A 22422-nucleotide genomic window follows, 5' to 3' on the forward strand; every position below is an offset into this window, starting at 1 on the left:
TATCAGAATCATATATTATATTTTGTCCATCAATACTTATTAAATAATTCCAAATTGTCTGTTAGCTTCCTTTCATTGCTTTTCCCCCTGGTTGCACTGCTTCCAGATGTGTTTTCATATTGAAGCATTTAACCAATCACAATACAGCTATTATTTGTTGCCAGGGTCAGAAATCTGCCTCAAGGCCTTCACAATCAGTTCTGCAGGCTCTGCTGCATTAAACAAGCGTCGATAAGACTGTTGCTTTAACCAATCAGATTTCGAGTTGGCAACACCACAATGCCTTGTCGCAGGCGTAGGGATACGTCATTGCCTTCTCGCAGGCGTAGGGATACGTCATCGCTTTCTCCAACAATGATTGGCTAGTGATTAGCCAGAGCTACCAAACTGTATCTGTAGTGAGCTGCACAGGCACATATATTGTTTTGTTGATTTAAAGCCATTTTCAAGACGGACTATGCCAGAAATACGACAGGACAGGCTCGACTTTCAGCATTAGCTTCGATGGCAATAGAAAAGAAGGAAGAAAGAAAGGAGGATAGATATTGAGTACAGTTAAAAATGATTTTTGGTGAGTAAAATATGGCTACATTCCTAAATAATATTTCAATTGTGGGCTGGGTTCTGATATCTGAAAAGCTCCAGTGTTTGTATTTAATCACTAAATGCTGCTATGAAGTGGATTTTACCCCATTTTAGTGCAATTTTTGCCGTTTCGCCATTGACGTCCATCGCTGTCTTTTCCCGGGGAAATCACCCCCTGGCCCAGTTGCATACCTGTCAACCTCTGCCGATAACTGCCCTTATAAATGATTATTGATTCCCCTTACAAACCCCCCAAAAAACTTACAAACACCGTACGACTCGTACGGTGTTTGTAAGTTTTTTGGGGGGTTTGTAAGGGGAATCAATAATCATTTATAAGGGCAGTTATCGGCAGAGGTTGACAGGTATGCAGTTGTAATGTCTGAAAAGCTCCAGTATTTGTATTTAATCAATAAATGCTGCTAGGAAGTGGATTTTACCCCTCTTTAGTACAATTCTTGCCGTTTCGTGTATGGACGTATATGGACGTATCAACGTTCATCACTGTCTTTTCCCGGGGAAATGATACTCCGGGCCCGGTTCTGATGTCTAAAAAGCTCCAGTATTTGTATTTAATCAATAAATGCTGTTTTCGGCTGGATTTTACCCCATTTTCGGGCAATGTTTGCTGGTACACCATTGACGTTCATTGCTGTCTTTTCCCGGGAAAATCACCCCCCTGGTCCAGTTTTAATGTCTGAAAATCTCCAGTATTTTTATTTAATCATTAAATGCTGCTAGGAAGTGGATTTTACCCCATTTTTATGCATTGATTTATTGATTATTTTTTGTGTCGCAGCTGTAGCTGCAGTAGAGGTTTTATAGCCATAAAATAGTTTTTGAGGGTTGGATTGATTCGTTGAAGGCGCTACGAGAAAATGCACGGACCGCCACTGCTATTAAACCACTAGTTGTGTGTTACTTTGTTAATAGATGGTGAAATAGAAGAAATAAAACATTTTTCCAATCCATAATCCTGTTTTTGGTGTTTTTTCAGAGGGTTGGAACGAATTAATTTCTTTTTAGTTCATTTCAATGGGAAACGTTCGCTCGAGTTACGAGAAGATCGACATACGAGCTCAGTCCCGGAACGAATTAAGATCGAATATAGGGGTACCACTCACTGTATATACACTCAAAAAGGTCATTTAGTGGTTAACCAGGGCGAAACTGTTATGCCAGGTGGGGGCAGTGTTCTATTCCCACTGCCGAAAAACGGCTCAAGAAGAAGAAGAACGGAAGACGTGATGCAGGCTCCACAACACGAACACGATTCTACTTTTAAGGGAACCGAATCGTTTCAGAGGACATCATCCTCACTGAAGACTAACTGCTTAGTGTCATTATGTTTGAAAACTTCAGAGAAAGACTTCACATGGTGCAACAGGATTTAACGACAGGGTCTGTCTATTTTATGTCACACTTCTATTTTCTTCTGTTAAAGTTCTCTTTAATTCAAGGATGTATGATTAGGTAAAGAGTACTAGTAATAATTTATTGGTTTCCTAATTCCTTTTTTTAATATATTAAAAGCTGAATAAAACTGAAACGAATGTACTTGGTAATTGGATTATCCACGACCAATAGTGTTTTACTATTAGGATGCAAGTTACAGTTTTTGTCCTTGTTGATGCACCATTGCTACTGATTGCTCTCAGCTGACAATCATGTGACATATAGCCAAGTTAAGTAGGTTAAATAAAGTGCAGCCTGACTAAACAGTTTTCAGGTGAACTCAAGCCATTTTTCAACTCGAAAATTTCAGTTGTCTCGAAGGTTATTTTAAGTATTAGTAAACGACATTAAACTTAGTGTTAAAAATATTAGCAGTTCAATATAACCAGATTAATCGACGTTTGCAGTTTGTTTGTTTTATTGCTACCTAAAACAAGTTTACCAGTAGGTGCAGTAGATTCTCAGAAAACCAACAAAACCCAGCATTCATTATATACCCACTCTAGAAGCTGTGCAATTGGGCAATTTGTTAAAAAATTAATAAAATAAAATAAATTGCAGCCTGGCATTCAATCAAACGGCCTCCTTTGATTTATAAGTTGATTGCAGAGGGGAACGCTTATAAAGATACTAAATATAGACTGTTCAGCTAAAATCATCTTAAATGCCTTAAAATAAAGCGCAAAAAACAGATACGTGGCAGAAAACAGAAAACCACCCTCCAAATGGATTGCAGAATAACCAGATGGTTTAGCCAATGACCTGGAAGTACTGTAACAGTGAAAAGATGTCTATGTGAAGTTCATCTCTCATCTCATTTTCTGAACCGCTTTATCCTCACTACGGTCGCGGGGGGTGAAGCCAGAGTACCTGGAGAAAACTCACACAGGCCGGGGGGAACATGCAAACTGTACACAGATAGAACGACCTGGATTTAGACCCAGGACCTGCACTGTGAGGCTGACACGCTAACCACTCATCCGCTGGGGCGCCCGCCTTAAGAGTGTGTGTACAGACGCTCCCCTACTTACGAACATTCAACTTAGGAACAACGGTACATACGAACATGTCTGCAAATTGCGTTTAAGTCGAAAAATGTTCGTAAGTCCAATTTTGTATTTTTGAATGATGGCGACCACACTAATTTGGTGCTGGCCGTCATTACGGCTGTATTTACAAAAGAAATCCTGCCGCTAAATGTTGGCGTCAACAGAGCATTCCAAGCTAGACTGTGAACTATGTATATATATTATATATAATAACTCGGAGCTTGCCGTCATTCCCGGAGGCTTAAGAACTACAACCGCAGGACCCAGCGTTTTGGAAGACTCATTTGGGCAATTGTTTAATTCGGACACAGAAAATGAGGACTTTGATGGATTTGTGGGTGATGATGACGTGAGTAAGTTGTAAAATGTCTAAATAAAGTACAACCGAACTCAGTTTTGCTTCCGTTGCCTTTTTAAAGCGTGTTTTTAGCGTGTGGGTGTTAGCGCAAGATCCCAGCAGTCACTGGGCACCGGAACCCGGAAATAAGCTGCTTCCGGTAGCCAGCGCTATTGCGTTTCGATGTTCATCCATATATAATATATATGCGTCTAATGAAATGGTGCGTGCTTTGTGTGTCTAAAATACAGAAATAGCACTCGTTACTGACACTGCGGCGTAAAATACGATGCGCCAAATAGGCGTGAAAATACGGTACTCTCTTGAATTTGGTGTGTTAAAAATAGACTCAAGCAAAAGCTTTGATCATACACTTTTTCTCCCAATAGCTTGAAAACGCTTGGCGAAAAATCGAAAGAATCCAAAAGCAGCAGAAGAAAGTCCAGGTGAGTTTAATTTACTAATTACAAATATAGTTCAGGGGTTAGGTCCATATGTCCATGTTATGGAATCCAGGAATTTCGGTGTCATTTTTGTTGTTTTATTTTTACTTTGAAGCCCCTTGATTTGTTCCATTTGTCTTCAAATTGTGCTTCTTTTATTCTTAACCTATAAGTAATTTACTCCTTTACAAATAACTCCACTACGCACATACATTGCTGCTCAGTAGGCTGATCAAATCAAAGGCCTTATCGTCATCATACACAGCTGCGTATAACGAAATTGGTGGTGCTACTCCACAAAGTGCGTTTTCCCACTAAAAAAAACATAAAAAGCAATATAAAATATGAAAACACATCCTGGCAAGGTAAATTCTTACAATATTGCACAATCTAAGATATTGCACATTGTTGATGATCTACTTTATACAACAGTCTCCATCACCTTTTTTCTTGCTATCAGCAGGACTTTACTAAGGTACACTCATCTTCCTTTTGTACTGTTTCTCGAGTTATGTTCCATAAATAAAGTACCTTTAAATATTTTTGGTATCCCATACCCTATTATTTTTTCTCATGTTCCAATATCTAATCTAAATTTATTTATAAATGCATCTGTGTGTGTGTGTGTGGGTGTTCGTTCCCTATGGACTCTAAAACGGCTAAGCCTGTTTATCTGAAAATTTACACAGTTGTGCTTTGAACGTCTGTGGATGTCATAGAGTAGGTTTCGTATCGAGATTTTTCCAACAACTATCAAAAATTGATCATTGAAAAAATCGGGTTTCCAAAAAAATGGTCCGATTCACACCAAATTCGACACGCGTTCGCAGTCTGCCGTCGGGGTTGTTAATCCAGAGTTTCAAGTACTTGGGTCTCTTAACAGCAAAGAAAACCGATAAAATATAAAACCAATATGCTCCGATTGTGATTAAACTATCTGCTGGATTTCAACAAAAATTGGCAGGGTTTTGAATCTGGCCGTTCAGAAGGTCCATGCCAAATTACATGTATTTTTTTTGACAGAGCCACAAGTCAACAATCAATAACACTTCAAACCGGTATTTCCTGAAAACGCTGTTTTCAGAAAAAATAAGGTCAGGGTACAGTGAAGCGGAGGGACGAATTGGGGCAAAACTCAGTGGTGTCTTTTACCCCACGCTCAAACCATTCATTGGGATAGCACGCATACAAAGTAAAAAACACAAGCAACAACAACCTCAGTTGGATCTCGACTTCCTCAAAAACTCACATCCCTGATTCACTCTAACCGATTGCCTCCAAATGTTTTCTTGAAGCAACCAAAAGTACCAAATTTCCAATTGAGATGCCTCGAAATTCGCATCATCGCTACAGCTTCCGTGTCTTACTTCCGCATCAACTGCAGTGTAAACCGGAAGAATTCGGTAACACGAGTGTATTGTAAATCATCCAAGTTACAAGTTCTGACAAATGACTCATCTCGTGTGACTTCAGCGTGGCAATCGATTCGGAATCAATTGCATAGATAGCCTCTATCGCTTGGTCAAGCCCTAGGTGGTTTAAGTAGATCCATGATGGAAATGAGTCCCACCTGCTGTTGAACCTGTAATTGGATGACCGGCTCATCCACCTACCAATTATTTGAAGGCAATGTAAACAAGTACTTTTTAAAAAATTGTCTAACTTGAAAAAGTCTTCCTCATATTTTCAAAATCAAAGCATCGTTTTGGATTTCTGCAGCCCACTTTCACACCATACACTTGTCCATGTTATTTTGGTGGCCCCAGAATGGCCTCAGAACTGCATATGTGCATTTTGCAGACATGGTTCTGTTGTTTTCATCATGTTTCACACAAGTGTAGTGCGGTTGAACTAAGAATCGGAACCTTGAAACCAGTACCGTTGACATGATATTTCTTGCCTAGGTATGAAGAAAATCTTTATCATTGCGGTGCTGGACTCGACATCCTCAGCAGGTACGGATGGATAAAGAGACAGTATTGTATGATTATGCTAATAGTATAAATGTACTTTTGTAGCTATGAAGAGAATTGGTTCCTGCTCCACAAAAAAACAAAAGACTGTGCCCAGGTGGCGGAGGTATGTTCTTTTCTTATACTCTTTTATTTTTTTTCCTTCTATTTCTTCCACATTCATGCCACTATATTGCTGTTCTAGGGGCCATCATGATATATGGTCACAAATCTCTTTTAAAAATGTTAGTCTAATCTTCATTTAAATTAATTCATTTTCCATACCATTTATCCTCAAGGGTTTGGGGCCTACTACACCAGCCAATTAGGCAATAGGTGGCGGTTACCCTAAATTGGTTCCGAGCCATATACAAGGCAAAATGACACAACAGCCACACTCACACTCTTCTAGGAAAAATTGGGAGCAGGGGTGGGCAAACTATTCCACGGGGAGTGAGGCGGATGTGCCAACTACTTGGTCACTGTGTTGCCTCATACATATAAAACAATGATTATCTACACTCTAGATAATCATTGTTTTATGTTATATGTAAGGGATTACTGTAGACTCTACAGTAATCCCTCGAATATCGCGGTTAATGTAGACCAGACATGGCCACGATAATCGAAACATCGCAAAGTAGGGTGTTGTAACTCCCTTTTTTTTCCTTCAGTGCTGAGTCCTAGTAGCAAGCGGAAGACAGGGGAGTGGCTTCTGCTTGCGAGTTTCAGTGTGGATTTTCACATTTTTATGAACTTAAAAAAAGAATACTATTTTTTTTTCTTCAGTGCTGAGTCCTAGTAGCAAGCGGAAGACAAGGGAGTGGCTTCCGCTTACAAGTTTCAGTGTAGATGTTCACATTTTTATGAACATTAAAAATATATATTTTTATTCAATAATTGAAAGCAGAAAAAAATCGCGAACAAGTGAATTCGCAAGAAGTTAAGTTGCGATAATTGAGGGAATTTTATTTTGTATCGGTCTAACAATTTGCGTACTTGTTAGTACAAAATCAATCATTATCAATAAATGTTTTATGTTATCTATCTACTATAACTAGCCATGGTCATTACATTCACACCGTACAGGTTGCTGCAATTCAAATACTGTTCCTTGTCTCATAAACTATTTTCTTATAGGTAACTAAAAAATAACATTTCTCGAAAAATCCTGTGGAAATATTTTCATGCTGTTGATGTAAGGTCAATTCCTGCTCACATTAGTACAATTCTGCTTTCTTTTATTAGATTTGGCATTTATGGGTTGCGTCAGCTTCATGAAAGATGAGTTGTGGGTTGCTTCCTATTAATTTTCGTCACCTACATTTGATAATCGGAGCAATTTTGCTTCATTTGTTGATTTGGAGTCATTTCTGGGTCCCTTCTAGGCGATTATTTCTATGGTGGTGATGGGATAAAAAAATCATTGACATCAAATAGAGATTTTTCTGTATCCGAGTTTTATGTCTGCAGGAGTTAGTGGAGAATTTCTCGTGGTTGTTAATCAATGACAATGATATTTTAATAGGTTGATTGTTCCATTGACTATGAACAAATGATTTTCAGTAGAAAGGTGTGAGATGTTTGGGAACCACCAACTAACTAATAAAAATACAAGCACGTGTTGTGTGAAATTTTGGAAGAATCATAGTGGTACGCTCTTGTTAAGGACAGCTCTATTTTTTTATTTTGACTTTGTCAGGCTGTTGACGGTGAGGTGGTGATGCTCTCTGCGCACTGGGAGAAGAGCCGATCAGCACTGACAAAACTACAGGAACAACTACAAAGCTTGCCGACTTTTATCAGTGAACTTGACACCATCACTGCTTCAATAGGTGTTATATTATTTGTCAGTATGAGAATCCCTTTGAGATTTTATGTCCATAATCAATTTTTTATAGTCCTACGCTCAAGTTGTCCTTGTATTGGGCAGTAATAGCACACAGTAGAACCCCCTTATGTAGGATTGTTGTAATATTAATGCTGTCAAAACCATCTATATATTTTTTTAAGGTGATAAATTATGTCCCTTCAATCAGTTTGGAATTAAAATACAGCACACTCATGGCCGCCAGCTCTTGGAGTGAGCCAGAATGAGTAAAATAATCTTAAAAGCGATGTGAACTCACTCACTCGGTCGTGTTTGGATGAAAATACAGCAGGGAGCCTCTTGGTGCTTTGTGGCCAAATGAGGTGCATTATATGCACACTAAAGGACAGGAATGATTGGGGTGATATCCCTATCTCACATTAAACTCCAATTTTATAGTCTGGAATATGTAATGTAATGTAGGCACATTGGTCAATTTCCTGTCTTTAAAGGTATATTTAAAACTTAAAATATATATAGTAATTGTTGCGTTAAAAAATAAAAAGTTTGTTCACAAGTTTACTAAAGACTGCATGCCTTTTAAACATTTTGAAAACACTACTTAATAGACAAAATATCACGAGACATTGAAGGTGTGTTCACAGAGGAAGTGTGCATGAAGGGAAATTATTGTTTTCCATGAATTCAGATCTCAAGCTAATTTTGTGTATAATTAATAGTACTTAAATAATTTGTGTTTGTCTTCATATTCAGCTCATCTGGAAGGTGACTTTGAGGAGTTGGAGAGCAGGCTGATCTACTTGGAGACATTATGCCATCAGTGTGAACAACAGACACTCAAGCAGCAACATTTCGACCAACTAGAAATATATAAGAAAAAAAAGAGGTGGGATCTCTGTAATTTATTCGCATATGTATTGCCTATTTCAATCAATGTCTTGATCTAAAGTAGCCCTACTGTACCAACCTCATTTGCTGCTATTGACAACAATAGACGTGTTTGAGTAACTCTCTAGGGCCAACTGTATTTTCCCGACTATAGAGTGCACTAACTTAAAGAAGGCTGTCTCAGTTGCAGGTGCAATTTCTGTATTTAGCCCATACACAAGGCGCTCCGGCTCAATGGACGCAACATATGGTAGTGCTAGCATGAAACATACGCTAGCATGCAGCAGGAGATAAATAGGTTTGATTGCTCTTTATTAATCTAATGTAATGTGTACTCGTGTTAATATAAGTCCAAGCATTCAAACATCTAAAAATCTGTCAAAGTCCTCATCTTAAGTATCCCACATAAAGAGTTCGGCCAAGTGCGCTAGTTCACCACCCAATGGGCTGAGTTCATCTCACTGTCAGAGTCAGAGTTGTCAGCGTGGGGTTCCGTAAAAGTGATGCTGGCTTTGGCAAAAGCTCCAACTACAGAGCTAGTTAACGCTTTAGCTCAGGCATCCACAATCGTTTAACAAATTGTCGCCTAACTCCCCTGACTCTGCCTGCCAGTCTTTGTATAACTGTTTGCCATCCATCGCTCCTATGCTATTTGCCTTACATCCCCAGAAATTTCCAGCTTCCTCCACTTGCGAATGATGGTCTTGTTTATGTTGAGGTACCTCGCTGCAGCCCGATTTCCATGTTCCCCCACATAGGTGTTTGCTTCCAGTTTGAACTGGGGATGAAACCGATATTGTTTTGCAAAATGCATACCAATGCTATATTTACGTTTCTGTTGGTACATCTTTTATTCCCCCGTCTGGTTCACCACTAGACATTCCCAAATTCACGCACAAATAGGGGAAGGAGAACGACCGTTGAGACAGTTTCTGTTGTTTTATTACATGGATGTTTCAACTCTAAATGGAGGAGTGGAAACACAAGTGGGAACGTCTGAGTGTGTTTATCTATATGCGTGCATGTGCATCGAGTTTAATACATGTGTACCAAAACACGTCCACAATAGTCAAAGCAGATGAGGACCGAAGCCTCAGGAACCCTTGTGGAGCGTCCGTGGTGGGGGACAGATACCTCAGGTGCAGTACCCAGCAGTCCAAGGTGTTCTGGCTCCTCTTTGTTTAGCCTAACCAAGGCTTCCAGGAGCAAAGGATTCTTTAATAGCAAGGCCAAGCTAATGTATAATATTATGAAATACAAACTCCAACCCAACCACTCCACCCTCGGACCTTTCACACTCACATCTTGTCGTCATTCATGCCACCCATTTCCTTTATGTACAAGTAGCGTGTCGGCAAGGAATGCACCCACCCAGTCAGTCAAGCGGTCAGAATCTGTAGAATTTTCAATTTGCTGCCTATACAAGGTGCAGCTACCATTTTGCAGAAATTTGAGACTTTTAAGCACGCCATATAGTTGTGAAAATACGCTACTTGCAAGTTTCATTAGCAATAAAAATGTTGAATGCTTCAACTTAGTAGTAAATGGTTTTTAAATCTGTTTTCAAAACCTTTTTTTACTTGATGCAAAATCTGTTTATTAATACATTGACCACTGGTTTGTCTTTACAGGAGAGAATTTGAAGCACTGGAAGGTAAGCATCATTATTGTTGTTAGGCGGTATACTTTTCATTCACTCATTAAGGGTTCATTTTGTTGTCTACCCTTTTATTTTAAAAGATCAATGTGTAGGACTGGTGGCTAAACTTAATATTGCACTCACGGTCCAAATATTGACCAGCACAACATCTAACCTTCGAGTTTCTAGTAAAGCTTTTTGCCATAAATCATGCTGTGTTATCATACCAATGTTGCACTTCAATCACAGGAAGACAGACGCTAACAAATTACAATTCAATTTTAGCAATGATCGTGTGAACATGCACAAAGTGTAGTCTACAAACTATGTATACATTACACATAAAAAAACTAATGAGTACATGACACAGTCTTTTACATAAGGGTATCAAATTAAATTACACTGGGGTTAAGTTGGCACAGAAATAAAAATCTTTTTAAGCGTGGTAAGAGACCGAAAAAATAAAACGTTAAGTGGTCCTTGTTTGTTTTGTGCACGTTGAGGGGAGAACTATTGTCCTTTTCTGAACAAATATCAGCACAATTGCAAATAGTATTTAATTTGTTAATGCATTGACACCATCCACGGAGGATTTTCGTCCTCCATCCATTTTCATTTCAATTACTGACCAAAATATGTATGTACATGCCTAAAGATCATATATTTGCCCCAGTCAATCGACCCCGTTAATAAAATACAGTAACACAAACATGACTGACAACTTTGGTTTATATTCCAAATGTCAATTACTCTCGCGGCAACTAAAGATTATTTACCTTAAAGACCAATCGGTCGATTTATTTTAACAAATAAATAATGGCATTTTTAAAATTTCTTCACAATTTAATCAGTACGTTGTTTTAGGCATGTTTTAAGTTAAAATGAAGCCAAAATGAAAGACTATTTCAAAAAACGTCTGTCATTACAACTGCACTGTTTTAGGTACATAAAACTCGTTCAAGTGTTTAGTTAAGTAAAGGTTCTGAGTACGAAACAAAATAAAATCTACAAAAATCAGGCAAAATCATGTTAATTCAAATTTTAAAGAGTGCTGCTTGTTGACATTTTACCCTGTGAGCAAAGAGCTGAATTGCCAATCACTGGTATATATTCTGTAAACAAAAATTGACCAGTTTTTCTTTAAATTAAGAATATAGCACAATTAATCCAGAATAAATAAAAAGTGCAATATGTGGAATACTGTGATCATCAACTTGACACATTGCAACAACTTCCTTGCAACTAGATGAGGTCATAAGATGTCATTAGGCAACATGACAAATTCAAAGTTCAGAGGAAAGTTAACATCTCCACATTTTGATTAATGGCAAATTGCAGCAATGTTGTAAAAGAATGTGTATCACCCATTCCTCTACCTGGATTTCTTCCATGAGCGCGAGTACACCAGCAAATATCGTATTTTCACACCTATAAAGCACACCATCTGATAGGGCGCAGTCTCGGTTGCGGGTATATTTTCTTTTTTTTTGTCAATATATAGGGCGCCTCGGCGGAAAAAGCGCTAGCATGACACTAGGCTAGCGTATGTTATGCTAGCCGCTAGCGTGTTTTTTAAAGACAGCACGAGCAAAACTAAGTTTGATAGTACTTTATTGAGGTAAAACCTACATAAGTTAATAGAATTTAAAGCAGTTAAACAAAATCTTCATCCCATATGCTTTGCTTTGTACTTTGTGCTTTTTGCTTTGTTGTTCTGCGGCCTTTGCGACTCGGCCCCACCCGTCGCGTGGCTTGGTTTCTTTCTATCTATATGTCTAAAATGCCTTTCCTGTATCTGCATTCTCACCCTCTTGCTACTGTAACAATGAAATTTTCACAATACGGGATGACTTAAGTTATCCAATCCAATCTTCTGTATCTGATATAATGAGTTCGGCGTTCAACATGTTGTGTATTCCGGGATCTTGATTCCGGCTTTGGCGAAAGCTTGGACAACAGTGCTGGCCGACAATCCATTGTAACTCGCAACATGCATAACTCCCAAGCCTTTGATTCTCCTCGCTGTTATATCGGCATCGACAATTCATTCCAAATCGTCACGTAACTCGTGCGACGCTGCCTGCCTGAACTACTATGTTGGCCATCCGGCATTCATCACTCCCAAGCCGTTAGCAAAGCTGTTTCTCCTCGCTGTTAAATTGTGTTCGATCCATGGCTTCAGTCCATTTTCTAAGCGTTCACACCCGCATTCTGTTGTCATTCACGTCAGGCATTTCCTCTGTATAGCTCTAATGTGCTGTTTCTTTGAGTTTTGAGTGTTTTTGAGGGTTAAAAGTGCTGCGAGCACACGGAAGTGAAATGCCTTGCCCTGTGATGTTTTGAATGGATTTACCAATTTACCTATTTTTAGCGTGAACGTCCGCTGGGTTGATTGCAATAAGTAGCGTGCCGGCAAGAAATAAAACCAGTCACTCAAGCAGTCAGGGCCATACAAAAATTTAATTTACTGCACAGACGAATCGCACCGACCGATTCGGCGCAACGACCATTTTAGAGAAATTTTTAGACTTAAGTGCGCCCTATAGGTGTGAAAATACAGTAGTTGCCAACAATAGTCGATAATTAAATTCGTTGCAACACATTTGATTTTGATTAGTTGTTGCAGCCTTAGAATTTACCAAATAGGAAAGTAATAAAAGAAAAGTAAAAACAAATACATTACGTTTCAAGGAGAACAACAAATTTGACATCTGTGGACAATTTTCCGCTCTTATCACTTGTCTCCATCGTTCAAAGGCATATTGGTCAGAACTCATTTGACATTCAGAATGAAATTTGCTCTACTGGTCCACAAAATAGTTCATTCTCACCATGAACGTGGTAGCAACCTTAGCTTAGCTACAGTGCTGTGCAAACCCGGACAAAGAATTGATCTCATAATTTGCTCATAGTGTGGGGTGTGGATCCATTGCAAACACAGAATCAGAACATTAACAATTTTTCATGGTTGCAAAATTGTCTTTTAAAATGGGAAAATCACATCCTAACCATTGAGAACGGTGTTAGAGGTACTTCCAAAAAATGGTTTTGTCTGTTCAAATATTAGGGCCATTTAAGAAATAATGGAAGTTCATTCATTCATCTTCCATACTGCCCATTCTCGAAAGAGTTGCGGGGGTTGCTGGAGCCTAACCCAGCTGTCTTCGAGCGAAAGGCAGACAACACCCTAGACTGGTCGCTAGTCAGTCGTAGGCCACACAGAGAGACAGACGACCACTCAGTCTCACAATCACACTCTCACTGAGTAGGAAATGAACCCAGACTACCCGCAGCAAAGTCAGGCGGATAAACCACTGCACCATCGGGTGGATGAAATAATGGTGGAAGTCGAAAGTGGAAATCTTAATCAATGCTCATTTAAATTTATGTAAGACATGAAGTCTTAAACAAACCAAAAAACTATTTCAAATAAATTATGTACATTGGATTCTGTTTATAAAATAGTGTGTTTCCCTGTTTGTAGTGGAGCTAAATGGCAAACATGCTCAGAAAGTTGCAAAGCTTGAGCAGGCCAGGCAACAGAAACTGAAGGAACGCCAAAAAGTCTTTGAAGAAGCCTTTAACAAAGACCTGGAAATATACCGGTCAACTGGATATCTTCACCACAAAGGTGAACAGTCTACTTTTTTTTGTGCCACAGATTTAAGCAACATAATTTTCCATTCAGTGTAGTGATATCTTATTTTGCAGATTCAGAAATGTATGGGGGGAATTGACTCTCTACTGTTTTATGTGAATTGTCTCTTTGTATGCATGACTGAAGAAGCAACAGACACAGATGGGGTGGTTCTGGATCAGGTGACAATAACCAACCTCTCAGACCAGGAGGCTTTGGATGACTTCCTGAATTCTACTGATGATTTAACTTCTGGTTCATCACTCACCTCAGGTAAGTCTTTTACTCAGAACAATTAATAACGGTAACAGACAATTTCTCAAATATCGTCTTTGAAATGACCCATATTTTTTTTTTTTATAACTTGGCTGTGCCTGTGACTTTTTTTTTCTCCCTTTTGACGACCTGTTGTTTAGGTTTTCTGGATTGCTATAGGCTAATATGTTATGCAAGCAGATTAGCCTATTTAGTGTTCTGTTCTCCATTTTACTATTATTACTCTGTGTACTTGTTCAGCAGAGACTTGTCTTTAACAACCAAGCGCACCAAGTTTAAGCTCTGCTTTTTCAAAGAAAATACTTAACAAGCAGCTGTGATCGGTCGAAAATGTTGTCGGAGGGTGTCGGCACCTTACTTGGATCCTGTTGAGACCTTAACGATTGTCTGAGTCAGATGTGTATGTTCAAAGATAGTGTGAGTATTGCAGTTGCACATTGCAACATCGCGGTTCAAACGAGACATTCATTGTTCAGGCCCAAAGGAAACTAACAGACCGGACCAAATCTTACTCAGGCTATCTACCACTATTACATTGGCATTCCACGTAATGAGCACCCCTCCTCTACACACACAGTACAGTTATAACTAGTGATGTCCCGATCAGATACTCTGTACTGTGATCTTTCTTGACTTTGCGGCTTCAACTTTTGCAGCTTCACTACATCGCTGATTTTTTTTTTTCTGGTAAAGAAAAAAAATATCCACGCTAAAACTCACAAGCGGAAGCCACTCCGCTGTCTTCCGCTTGCCACTAGGAAAATGGCAGAAGACAGAAGGTCAAAGTCACTCAACTGAAGAAAAAAAAATGGCGTGGAGCGGGCAGCGGCCGTCATTTTTATCCGAAAATAGAGCTTTCTGAGCGTCCGGGAGCCCGTGTGAGGGTGGATTGTCATCAGGATTGCGAGCCCTATGCCGTGGCACTTATTTGAAAATAAAACTTGCTTAGCGAATTGGATGGCAGAGCATTAGCAAAGGGGAATTTTTTTTTTTTTTTTGAGAAATGCGGGCCCTGGGCAACGTTACGGCGAATGGAATCAGCCTTGTCCGAAAACAGAGCACTTGGGCTGGCAAGGACGGTGGGACACCGCAGTGGAAGTTGAGCCCCGCTTTGCATGCCGACGGTGTGCAAGGTCTGCCCCGCGACACGTCCCCGGCCGGAACAAGCAGCATCATGTTTTTTGGAAGGATGCCTTCTCGGACATTTTTATTCAAAGATTAACTGAATGTGCGGATCATCATGTGTGGGAATGCTGCTGCCTGGCTTAGTGGTAAGCCCGCTTTAATAAAAAAGTTCGACTGTCCTTGTGCTTAAAAAAACAAGAATGAAGACTATGTTTTCACTGATTCGTTCAGAACAGATAATGGTGTTTTTTAGGTTGTTTTGTTACCTGACATGTTTCCATCCCATGCTTAGTCGGGCGAGTACAGTAAGCCCTCAAATATCACGGACAATGCACCCATGGCCACAAGAGGACTAGGACCCAAACTCTCATTAACCTGTTTTTTGGCATTTATATCAAGCGGAGAGGAACTGAGTACAATATTTAAAGTATTTACATTTTTATATATAAACACATTACATTTAGATATTAATACACTACAGTTTTTTGATATTCTTATAGCTGTAATATTTAATAAATATACACTTGATAATTGTACTTGTGTACTCTTATTTCTGTTTAGGCACAAAAAATGTATTGTGGAAGTAATAAAGGGGGTGATCCTAACTCGCGGTTTTTCATTTATCACGGCCATGTCTGGTCTATATTAACCGCAATATTGGGGGGATTACTGTATCGAGTGAGTATCAGGCAGTATCAATTTGGTCACAGGACTGGATCGAATCCAGTTGTCACGTCGGTTTTCAGTACCATTTGTGCTTTTCGGCTGCTGTAAATCTAACCACGAGGCAAACATGTGGGATTACTTCTCTTGAGAAAACTAATCATAAATCAGAATATTGTTTAATATGTTTAAACTGGAGGTATCAGGAGGGTTGAATTTATTTCAAAAAATGCAATTTGTCCTCTACTGGTACATGACTTTTTTTGCATTATTTTTATTGGTCCAAAATATGGGCATTGACAAAACATATTTGGGGAAAAAAACAAATTGGATTGGAAAAAAAGATGTGCACCGGGACATGCCTAGTTTCAACCAACCCATCTGTTAGTCTTATGAAGAACTGTACTTGTCATATCAAACAGGTCCTGATCTCAAGTCAGGCTCTCGAGAATCCTTAAGCAGTCCACTGAGCCGACTCCCAGATCTGGAAAACCACTCGTCAGACGAGGATTCTGAACGTGTCCAAGATGAAGAGGGCTTAAGTGAGGACAGTGATGAGCCTGTAGTGCAATTAGACGAGGAAGAGGTTCAGCTGGACATGACTTTGGTTGGCCTGCGGGATCTTGACCGAGTCAATGCTTCTGACGACAGTGACTCACCAGAGAACATACCACGTGGGTAACTGAACAGCTGTGCCCTTTTATATAACTCAAGGGGTTAAATGCAATAACCTTTACTGCCCCAACCCAACTTGAACTTCAGAGAACCTGCTTAGCCCACACAAGTTGTATTTCTATCTTAAGAACAATGCAATAGACAAATCAAAAATGCATTGAATGAGTGCATGTCATTTATCTACAGATGTTCTTTGGTTTCCCTCCAAAATAGCTTTCCGTCATAGTTTCTTCTTAAAGAAAAGGAGATGAGGAAGGATACACTTTAAGCCCAGGGGTCCCCAAACTTTTTCCTGTGAGGGCCACATAACCTTTCCCTTCTCTGATGGGGGGCCGGTGTCAGTTTGTAACAGAAAAAGTATGACGATCGTAGGGGAGCTTAAAAAAAAAAATGTTTTCCAGAAAGCCACACATAACCAAATAACCCTTTCCAGGTTCTTTACAGAAAAAAAGTCAGGAAACAAATGATAACACTTAATGAAATAAATAATGACTAAATAACCCTCTGAGTTCTTCACAGAAAAAACAGGAAATAAATAACACTTTATGAAATAAATAATAACTAAATAACCCTCTCTGGGTTCTTCATAGAAAAAAAAGCCATGGAAGATTAACTTTCTGTTGTGCCATGCACAATCTTAACACACAAAAGTTCAGCTCAGTTGTCAGAGCAGAATCTCTCTCACGTCAACACTTTGCAGCACAGTGCTTGCTGGTGAATTAGGCAGTGGACTCGTAGCGGGGCGGTGAGACCCCTTTTTTCCAACTCCCGGTTCATGCGTCCCATTAGACCGCGAGTTTCGCCCACCATGCTAGGAGCCCCGTCAGTCGTGATGCTAGCTAGCTTTGACCAGTCCAGGTCCAACTGCTCCATGGTTTGGCATACTTTGTCAAAAATATCCTCTCCCGTTGTAGTCCCTTTGAGACTTTGGAGGGCTGCCAGATCCTCTCATATCTCAAAGTTTGCGCTAACTCCACGAATAAAAATGAGCAGTCGCGCTGTGTCTTGCACGTCCGTGCTTTCATCCAGTGCTAATGAAAAAAAGTCAAATTATTTCGTCTTCTGCTGCAGCTGGGCATATACATTACTCCCGATTTCTTCAACGCGTTTGGTCATTGTATTCGTCGACAGACTTACGGCATTAAATGCATCTTTCTTCTCGGGACACACCTCCTCCGCGACAGCACCCATACATTTCTTAACAAACTCTCCGTCAGTGAAAGGCTTACCGCTGCTTGCTATCAGTTTAGCAATCCGAAAGCTGGCCCGAACGGATGCCTGGTTCAGCTGAGCTTGGCGTACAAATATATTTTGCTGAGATAGTAGTCCACTTTTTCGCTTTGAGAGTTTGTCTGCTCGTATTTGGCCTTGCAAGCTATCGTACTTGTCTTTGTGATGGGATTCATAGTGTCGGCGAAGATTGTATTCTTTGAATACCGCAACCGTCTCTTGACAGATGAGACAAACAGCCTTTTCTTTGCATTGAATAAAAAAATAATCGTTTGTCCACTCCAGGTTAAATACCCTGCATTCTGAATCAATTTGTCTCTTACCTAACTTTTTCGCCATTATTCCGTTCTCAAACAGGTTGCACAGTTTTTATATGCTTGAATAGTCCGCGATGGTCCCAGGGCTCCGCCCTCACCTGCGATCGTCCAAATGTCTCGGTATCACTGTGCTCGCGCATCCAACGGTGGACGTGCCCGCGTGCATCAAAGGGAAACACTCTCCCCGCGCGTGTCACCAAAGAAGCAATGCGAAGCCCTGCTTAACTGGGATGATTTGTGGGCTCAGCAGGGGTGCAATGAACCAAACACAAGATTAAAACGTCCCAGTCTTCAAGGCCAAATAGGAAAAAGGGCCGGTCCAAAATGTGCCGGTGGGCCGTATCCGGCCCGCGGGCCGTAGTTTGGTGACCACTGCTTTAAGCCCTTTTGTGCTTTAAGGATGTGCAAACTGCATCAGACCACCACTTTCAAACTTAGATATCCCCACGAAGAGAACAAACAGGTTGTTATGGGGCCTCTACGTCCTCAATATCTTGTCTTATCTTTTTTAAAAATGTGGTTATTCGTTAAATACATTTGTGATGTCAGTTTCACCCGTTTTATTCTTTTTTTTGCGCACATTTGAATTCCATTGACTTAATCTATACAATTAGGTTTGCTCTAACGGTTAGGAGTTGGCTGACAATTTACAAAGACAATCCTTGTAATCATGTGTAATATAAAACTATTTTCTATTTGTTACAAAGCAGTATGTATTATGAATGTCTGAATTATTCTCTAATGCAAATCTTTGACTTTTTAAAAAATGAATCCTCTACATGTTAAAAATTGCATTTAAAAAGGTTTTTGAACAATATTCTATTCCATACAGCATGTGAACATGTTTAAACTCAGCCAATTACAGTAGTTGTTTCAGGAGAAAAATGTCATTTTTGTCAGTTTTGAAGCTCTTTATAAGTTACTTACTGCATTCATAGTATTTTGGAAATAATCTCTTCATATTTTCAAATTTGCTTTGGCTTGGTGTTTTTTTCAGCATGTAGACTACATTAGCAACAAAAACAATATTTTCCTCAAAGTATAGTGAGAAGTTGAAGCAACTTGTTAAATAAAAAACAATAATGATATTGGTCACAATATTAAGACCATTTTAAATAACATCAATATATGTATAACAATTTACGCATATCCAATAAATTCTATGTCATTGTCACGTGCCCTTGGGTCTATATAAATTTTAAGTAGATAACAAATCTTATGAAATTAGAGTGTACAGTCGGTATTGACATTGATTCTTCCAGCTATTTAATTTTTTACACGTTCACTCATAACCGACACTTGTGAATTTTCACGTGAGTCGTGGGTGGGCTGGAACCTATACAATTTGACTTTGAACTTCAGGCAGTGTGCTCCCTGTTTTAGTCGGCAGCCAATTGGAGAGTTGATAAAGATAACTATTTATAGTTGCAGACAATTTAGAGTCTTCATGTGAGCTAGAGTTGGTAAATATGGGAGAAAGCTAGAGTACTTGAAGAAATCCCCCTCAAGCACAACAGAGAAAATGCACATGTTCCTCTCCTCAGATGGTTGGCCTGGACTCAAACACCCAACATCGGAATTGCAAGGCAACTGTGAATTATTGTCCTCATGACATTGAATCAATTACCGTAATTACTCGAATATAACGCGCACTCGAAAATAACACGCAGGTAATTTTGGGCCAAAAAAATCTGGAAAAACGCAGTACTCGAATATAGTGCGCACCTAAAATTTCCCGCTGACGAAAATCAGAAATCTTACCTTTTTTTCTTCGTTTCACGATTGTTTTGTTCAAAACCGGATAGAGAAATCTTCAGGTACGAGCGTGTCGAGTGTCGTGCAGTTGTTGGAGTTATGCGTTTGAATTTTAGGGCAATAGATGATACACAGAGTGGACAAACATATCATGTAGACATGTTATGTTGCAATACCTTTTAGACTTCCTTGAACATTGACTACATTTCAATTGACAATACCATGTTTTAATTCAAATATCTATTGTCATTCTCAAACAAGAAAAGGAACATACAAATTGAATAAATAAATGATTTGAAGATATGCACAATGGAAAAGACTATCACATGTAACAAGGGAATGTACTGCCCCCCGCTGGACATATTTCTAAATACAAGTACGTACTACACTACAATGTAGTATTCTACTTTCCAGCTTATTAATGCAGGATTGTGATGTTTGTGAGGCTTGACGATCTTTAATATACGTGTATTTTGAATTCAAAGTTGGAAATTGCACAATGTCCGTGCGTCAAAGTGAGTTTGACAATGCTTTTTTCGATCGAAAATTTTTAATTTATTTTAGTTATTGATTATAACACGCACCCCCAACTATTGGAATTAATTATATAGCAAAAATATGTGTGTTATATTCGAGTAATTACGGTATTTATCAAATGAAAAGAACATATTCAATTCAATTTACCAAAGAATATAAGCAAATTTGATCCTGGGTGCTTGTATATTAAGATGGATAAAAATGTCTTGCAAACATATAAGCACGTCTTTCTTCATATCTTGCATGTGTGACTAAGGTTTATTTGAGCACTGTGATCAAATTCTGGATGTTAGACTTTATTGAAGATTGCCCTGACTGTTTCTACTTGACCTTATGCTGTTTTATGGAATTGTGACATTTTTTTCCAAGCACACTTTGTATGCCAACTGCTGGTAAGCCAGTATTTAAATAAACTAATCACAAATATTGAGCTGAAAGTGGTTTGACTTTGACTGCCGGCGACAAGAGGTCTGTGTGACCACAGTAATGCATTTGGTCATGAGCGAAGCATTTTTGCACTATGGTTTAATTTTAGTCTGAGCGCAGCTTATTTATACCGATATGTGTCAGTATCTCCCTCCTTTCTCCACTCTTTTTCCTGATAAGTTTTCATGTACAGTCGTACCTCTACTTTTCTCACCGCGCACCGGTAAAGGTCTTTCTACTTTCTCGCGGACCGGCTAATGGGGAGGGTGACAACTTAAGACAAAATTGTGTGGAGCTGGGGGGCGGTGCATGAACCACACCCATGATGGCAAAAAAATTAAAAAGTCCCAAGCAGTCATTATTATTATCATTATAACAACTTTTTTTCATTTCAAGTAGGAGGGTGAGATTGAAAACGTTAATATTTTTTACTCTGAAGGAGTGGACCGGTGGTTGGGGAACACTGACCTAGTGCACGAAGAGACAGATCCGAATATATTGAAAACCGACAATCACAAAATGGTTCCTCTTCACAACTTCTCTAGAGGGGCTGACTTTGAGTTCCACTGAGATTCCATTAAGATTTAGGGGCCGCTTGGTGGTGTGGTCATTAAGACCCTGGTAAAATGGTTAAAATATGGGGAACCAAAGCAAGGTACAGGTCAATGCATGCCCCATTTAGCTTTAGTTTTGCACAATCCAGCAATTTATTCAATTTGATTTGACTTTACAGGACCTGTAAGCACCTAAAAATTCTGTTTTATGACTACATGAACACAAAACTTAAGGGAGATTCCTTTCTCATCTTTTATCATTCAAAAAAAGTTTCTTTCTACTCTTTTTCATTCGTTAGTCATGAGCAGTTGAACATCATAATCAACATTGGAATATGTATTTGGTAGTGAATAAATTCCCCCTGTGGTGCTCGAAGTCAGCTGGGATGGGATTCAGGACCCCCGGTGACCCTAGCGAGGATAAAGCGGTTCAGAAAATGAATGAATGAATGAATGAATGAATAAATTAATTAATCGGGTCCGAAATAATCTACGACCAACAACATCAATGCTGTAGAAATTCATTTATTAGTTATAAAAGATTAGGATTAGGATGGTGCAAAATCAGCCTAAACTGACTAGTTTTCAAAATACCATCCGCAACAGAAAAAAACAGATTGATCACACGGGGTTTATAATCCAATAGTTAATAAGCAACAAATTCCCAAGATTATTCATGCGAAACAATCAAAATATCTGAGATTTTATTAATATAGATTCAAGAATAATTAGAATTGAGATTGAAATGTCTTAATTTACCAAGCAAAAAGTGGCCTTACTGCTGATCTTGGAAGAAGTTTGGAATATTGCCCTCATTATGGTTGATTGAAAATTGTTTCAACTCATAGCAGCCCAAGGTCCCATTAATGAAACCACATTTATGAGGCTTTCTGCATAGGACTCTCTCACAGAAGACCACCCCTCCATTACATTCACATTTCTGATGGCAGTCGGGGTAGTATGCATCGCCTGACTCAATGTATTGACCTCTCAAGAGACACCCGCACTCGTTCAGCGGCACGCAGCGGTCCTATTGGAAAAGTCACAA

The 22422-nt window shown here is 39.2% G+C and overlaps 2 protein-coding genes across 6 annotated transcripts in view; one reads left to right on the top strand and one right to left on the bottom strand.

Annotated features, from left to right (window-relative positions):
* The first annotated feature begins 1777 nt into the window (after positions 1-1777).
* Positions 1778-19276, top strand: LOC144073344 (dysbindin-A-like). Of its 4 annotated transcripts, none has more exons than XM_077599088.1 (10): positions 1778-1986; positions 3816-3872; positions 5774-5824; positions 5888-5948; positions 7524-7656; positions 8406-8538; positions 10172-10194; positions 13664-13810; positions 13964-14089; positions 16303-19276. In XM_077599088.1, the coding sequence occupies exons 1-10, from the start codon at positions 1931-1933 to the stop codon at positions 16560-16562; spliced, it is 1047 nt and encodes a 348-aa protein (XP_077455214.1). In that variant the 5' UTR covers positions 1778-1930; the 3' UTR covers positions 16563-19276. The 4 variants fall into 4 exon arrangements, with proteins under 4 accessions (XP_077455214.1, XP_077455215.1, XP_077455216.1 ...); XM_077599089.1 differs by having other exon boundaries at positions 13967-14089; XM_077599090.1 differs by lacking the exon at positions 16303-19276 and adding an exon at positions 15094-16267.
* A 2607-nt stretch (positions 19277-21883) lies between these two features.
* LOC144073375 (IgGFc-binding protein-like) overlaps positions 21884-22422 on the bottom strand; it is a 48720-nt gene continuing 48181 nt past the window's right edge. For both annotated transcript variants that reach the window (XM_077599137.1, XM_077599136.1), the window contains one exon: positions 21884-22404. In XM_077599137.1, coding sequence (XP_077455263.1) covers positions 22150-22404 — 255 coding nt within the window. In that variant the 3' untranslated portion in view covers positions 21884-22149. The remainder of the gene's footprint in view (positions 22405-22422) is intronic.

Source organism: Stigmatopora argus, chromosome 4 (assembly GCF_051989625.1).
Source record: "Stigmatopora argus isolate UIUO_Sarg chromosome 4, RoL_Sarg_1.0, whole genome shotgun sequence".
Taxonomy (NCBI): Eukaryota; Metazoa; Chordata; class Actinopteri; order Syngnathiformes; family Syngnathidae; genus Stigmatopora; species Stigmatopora argus.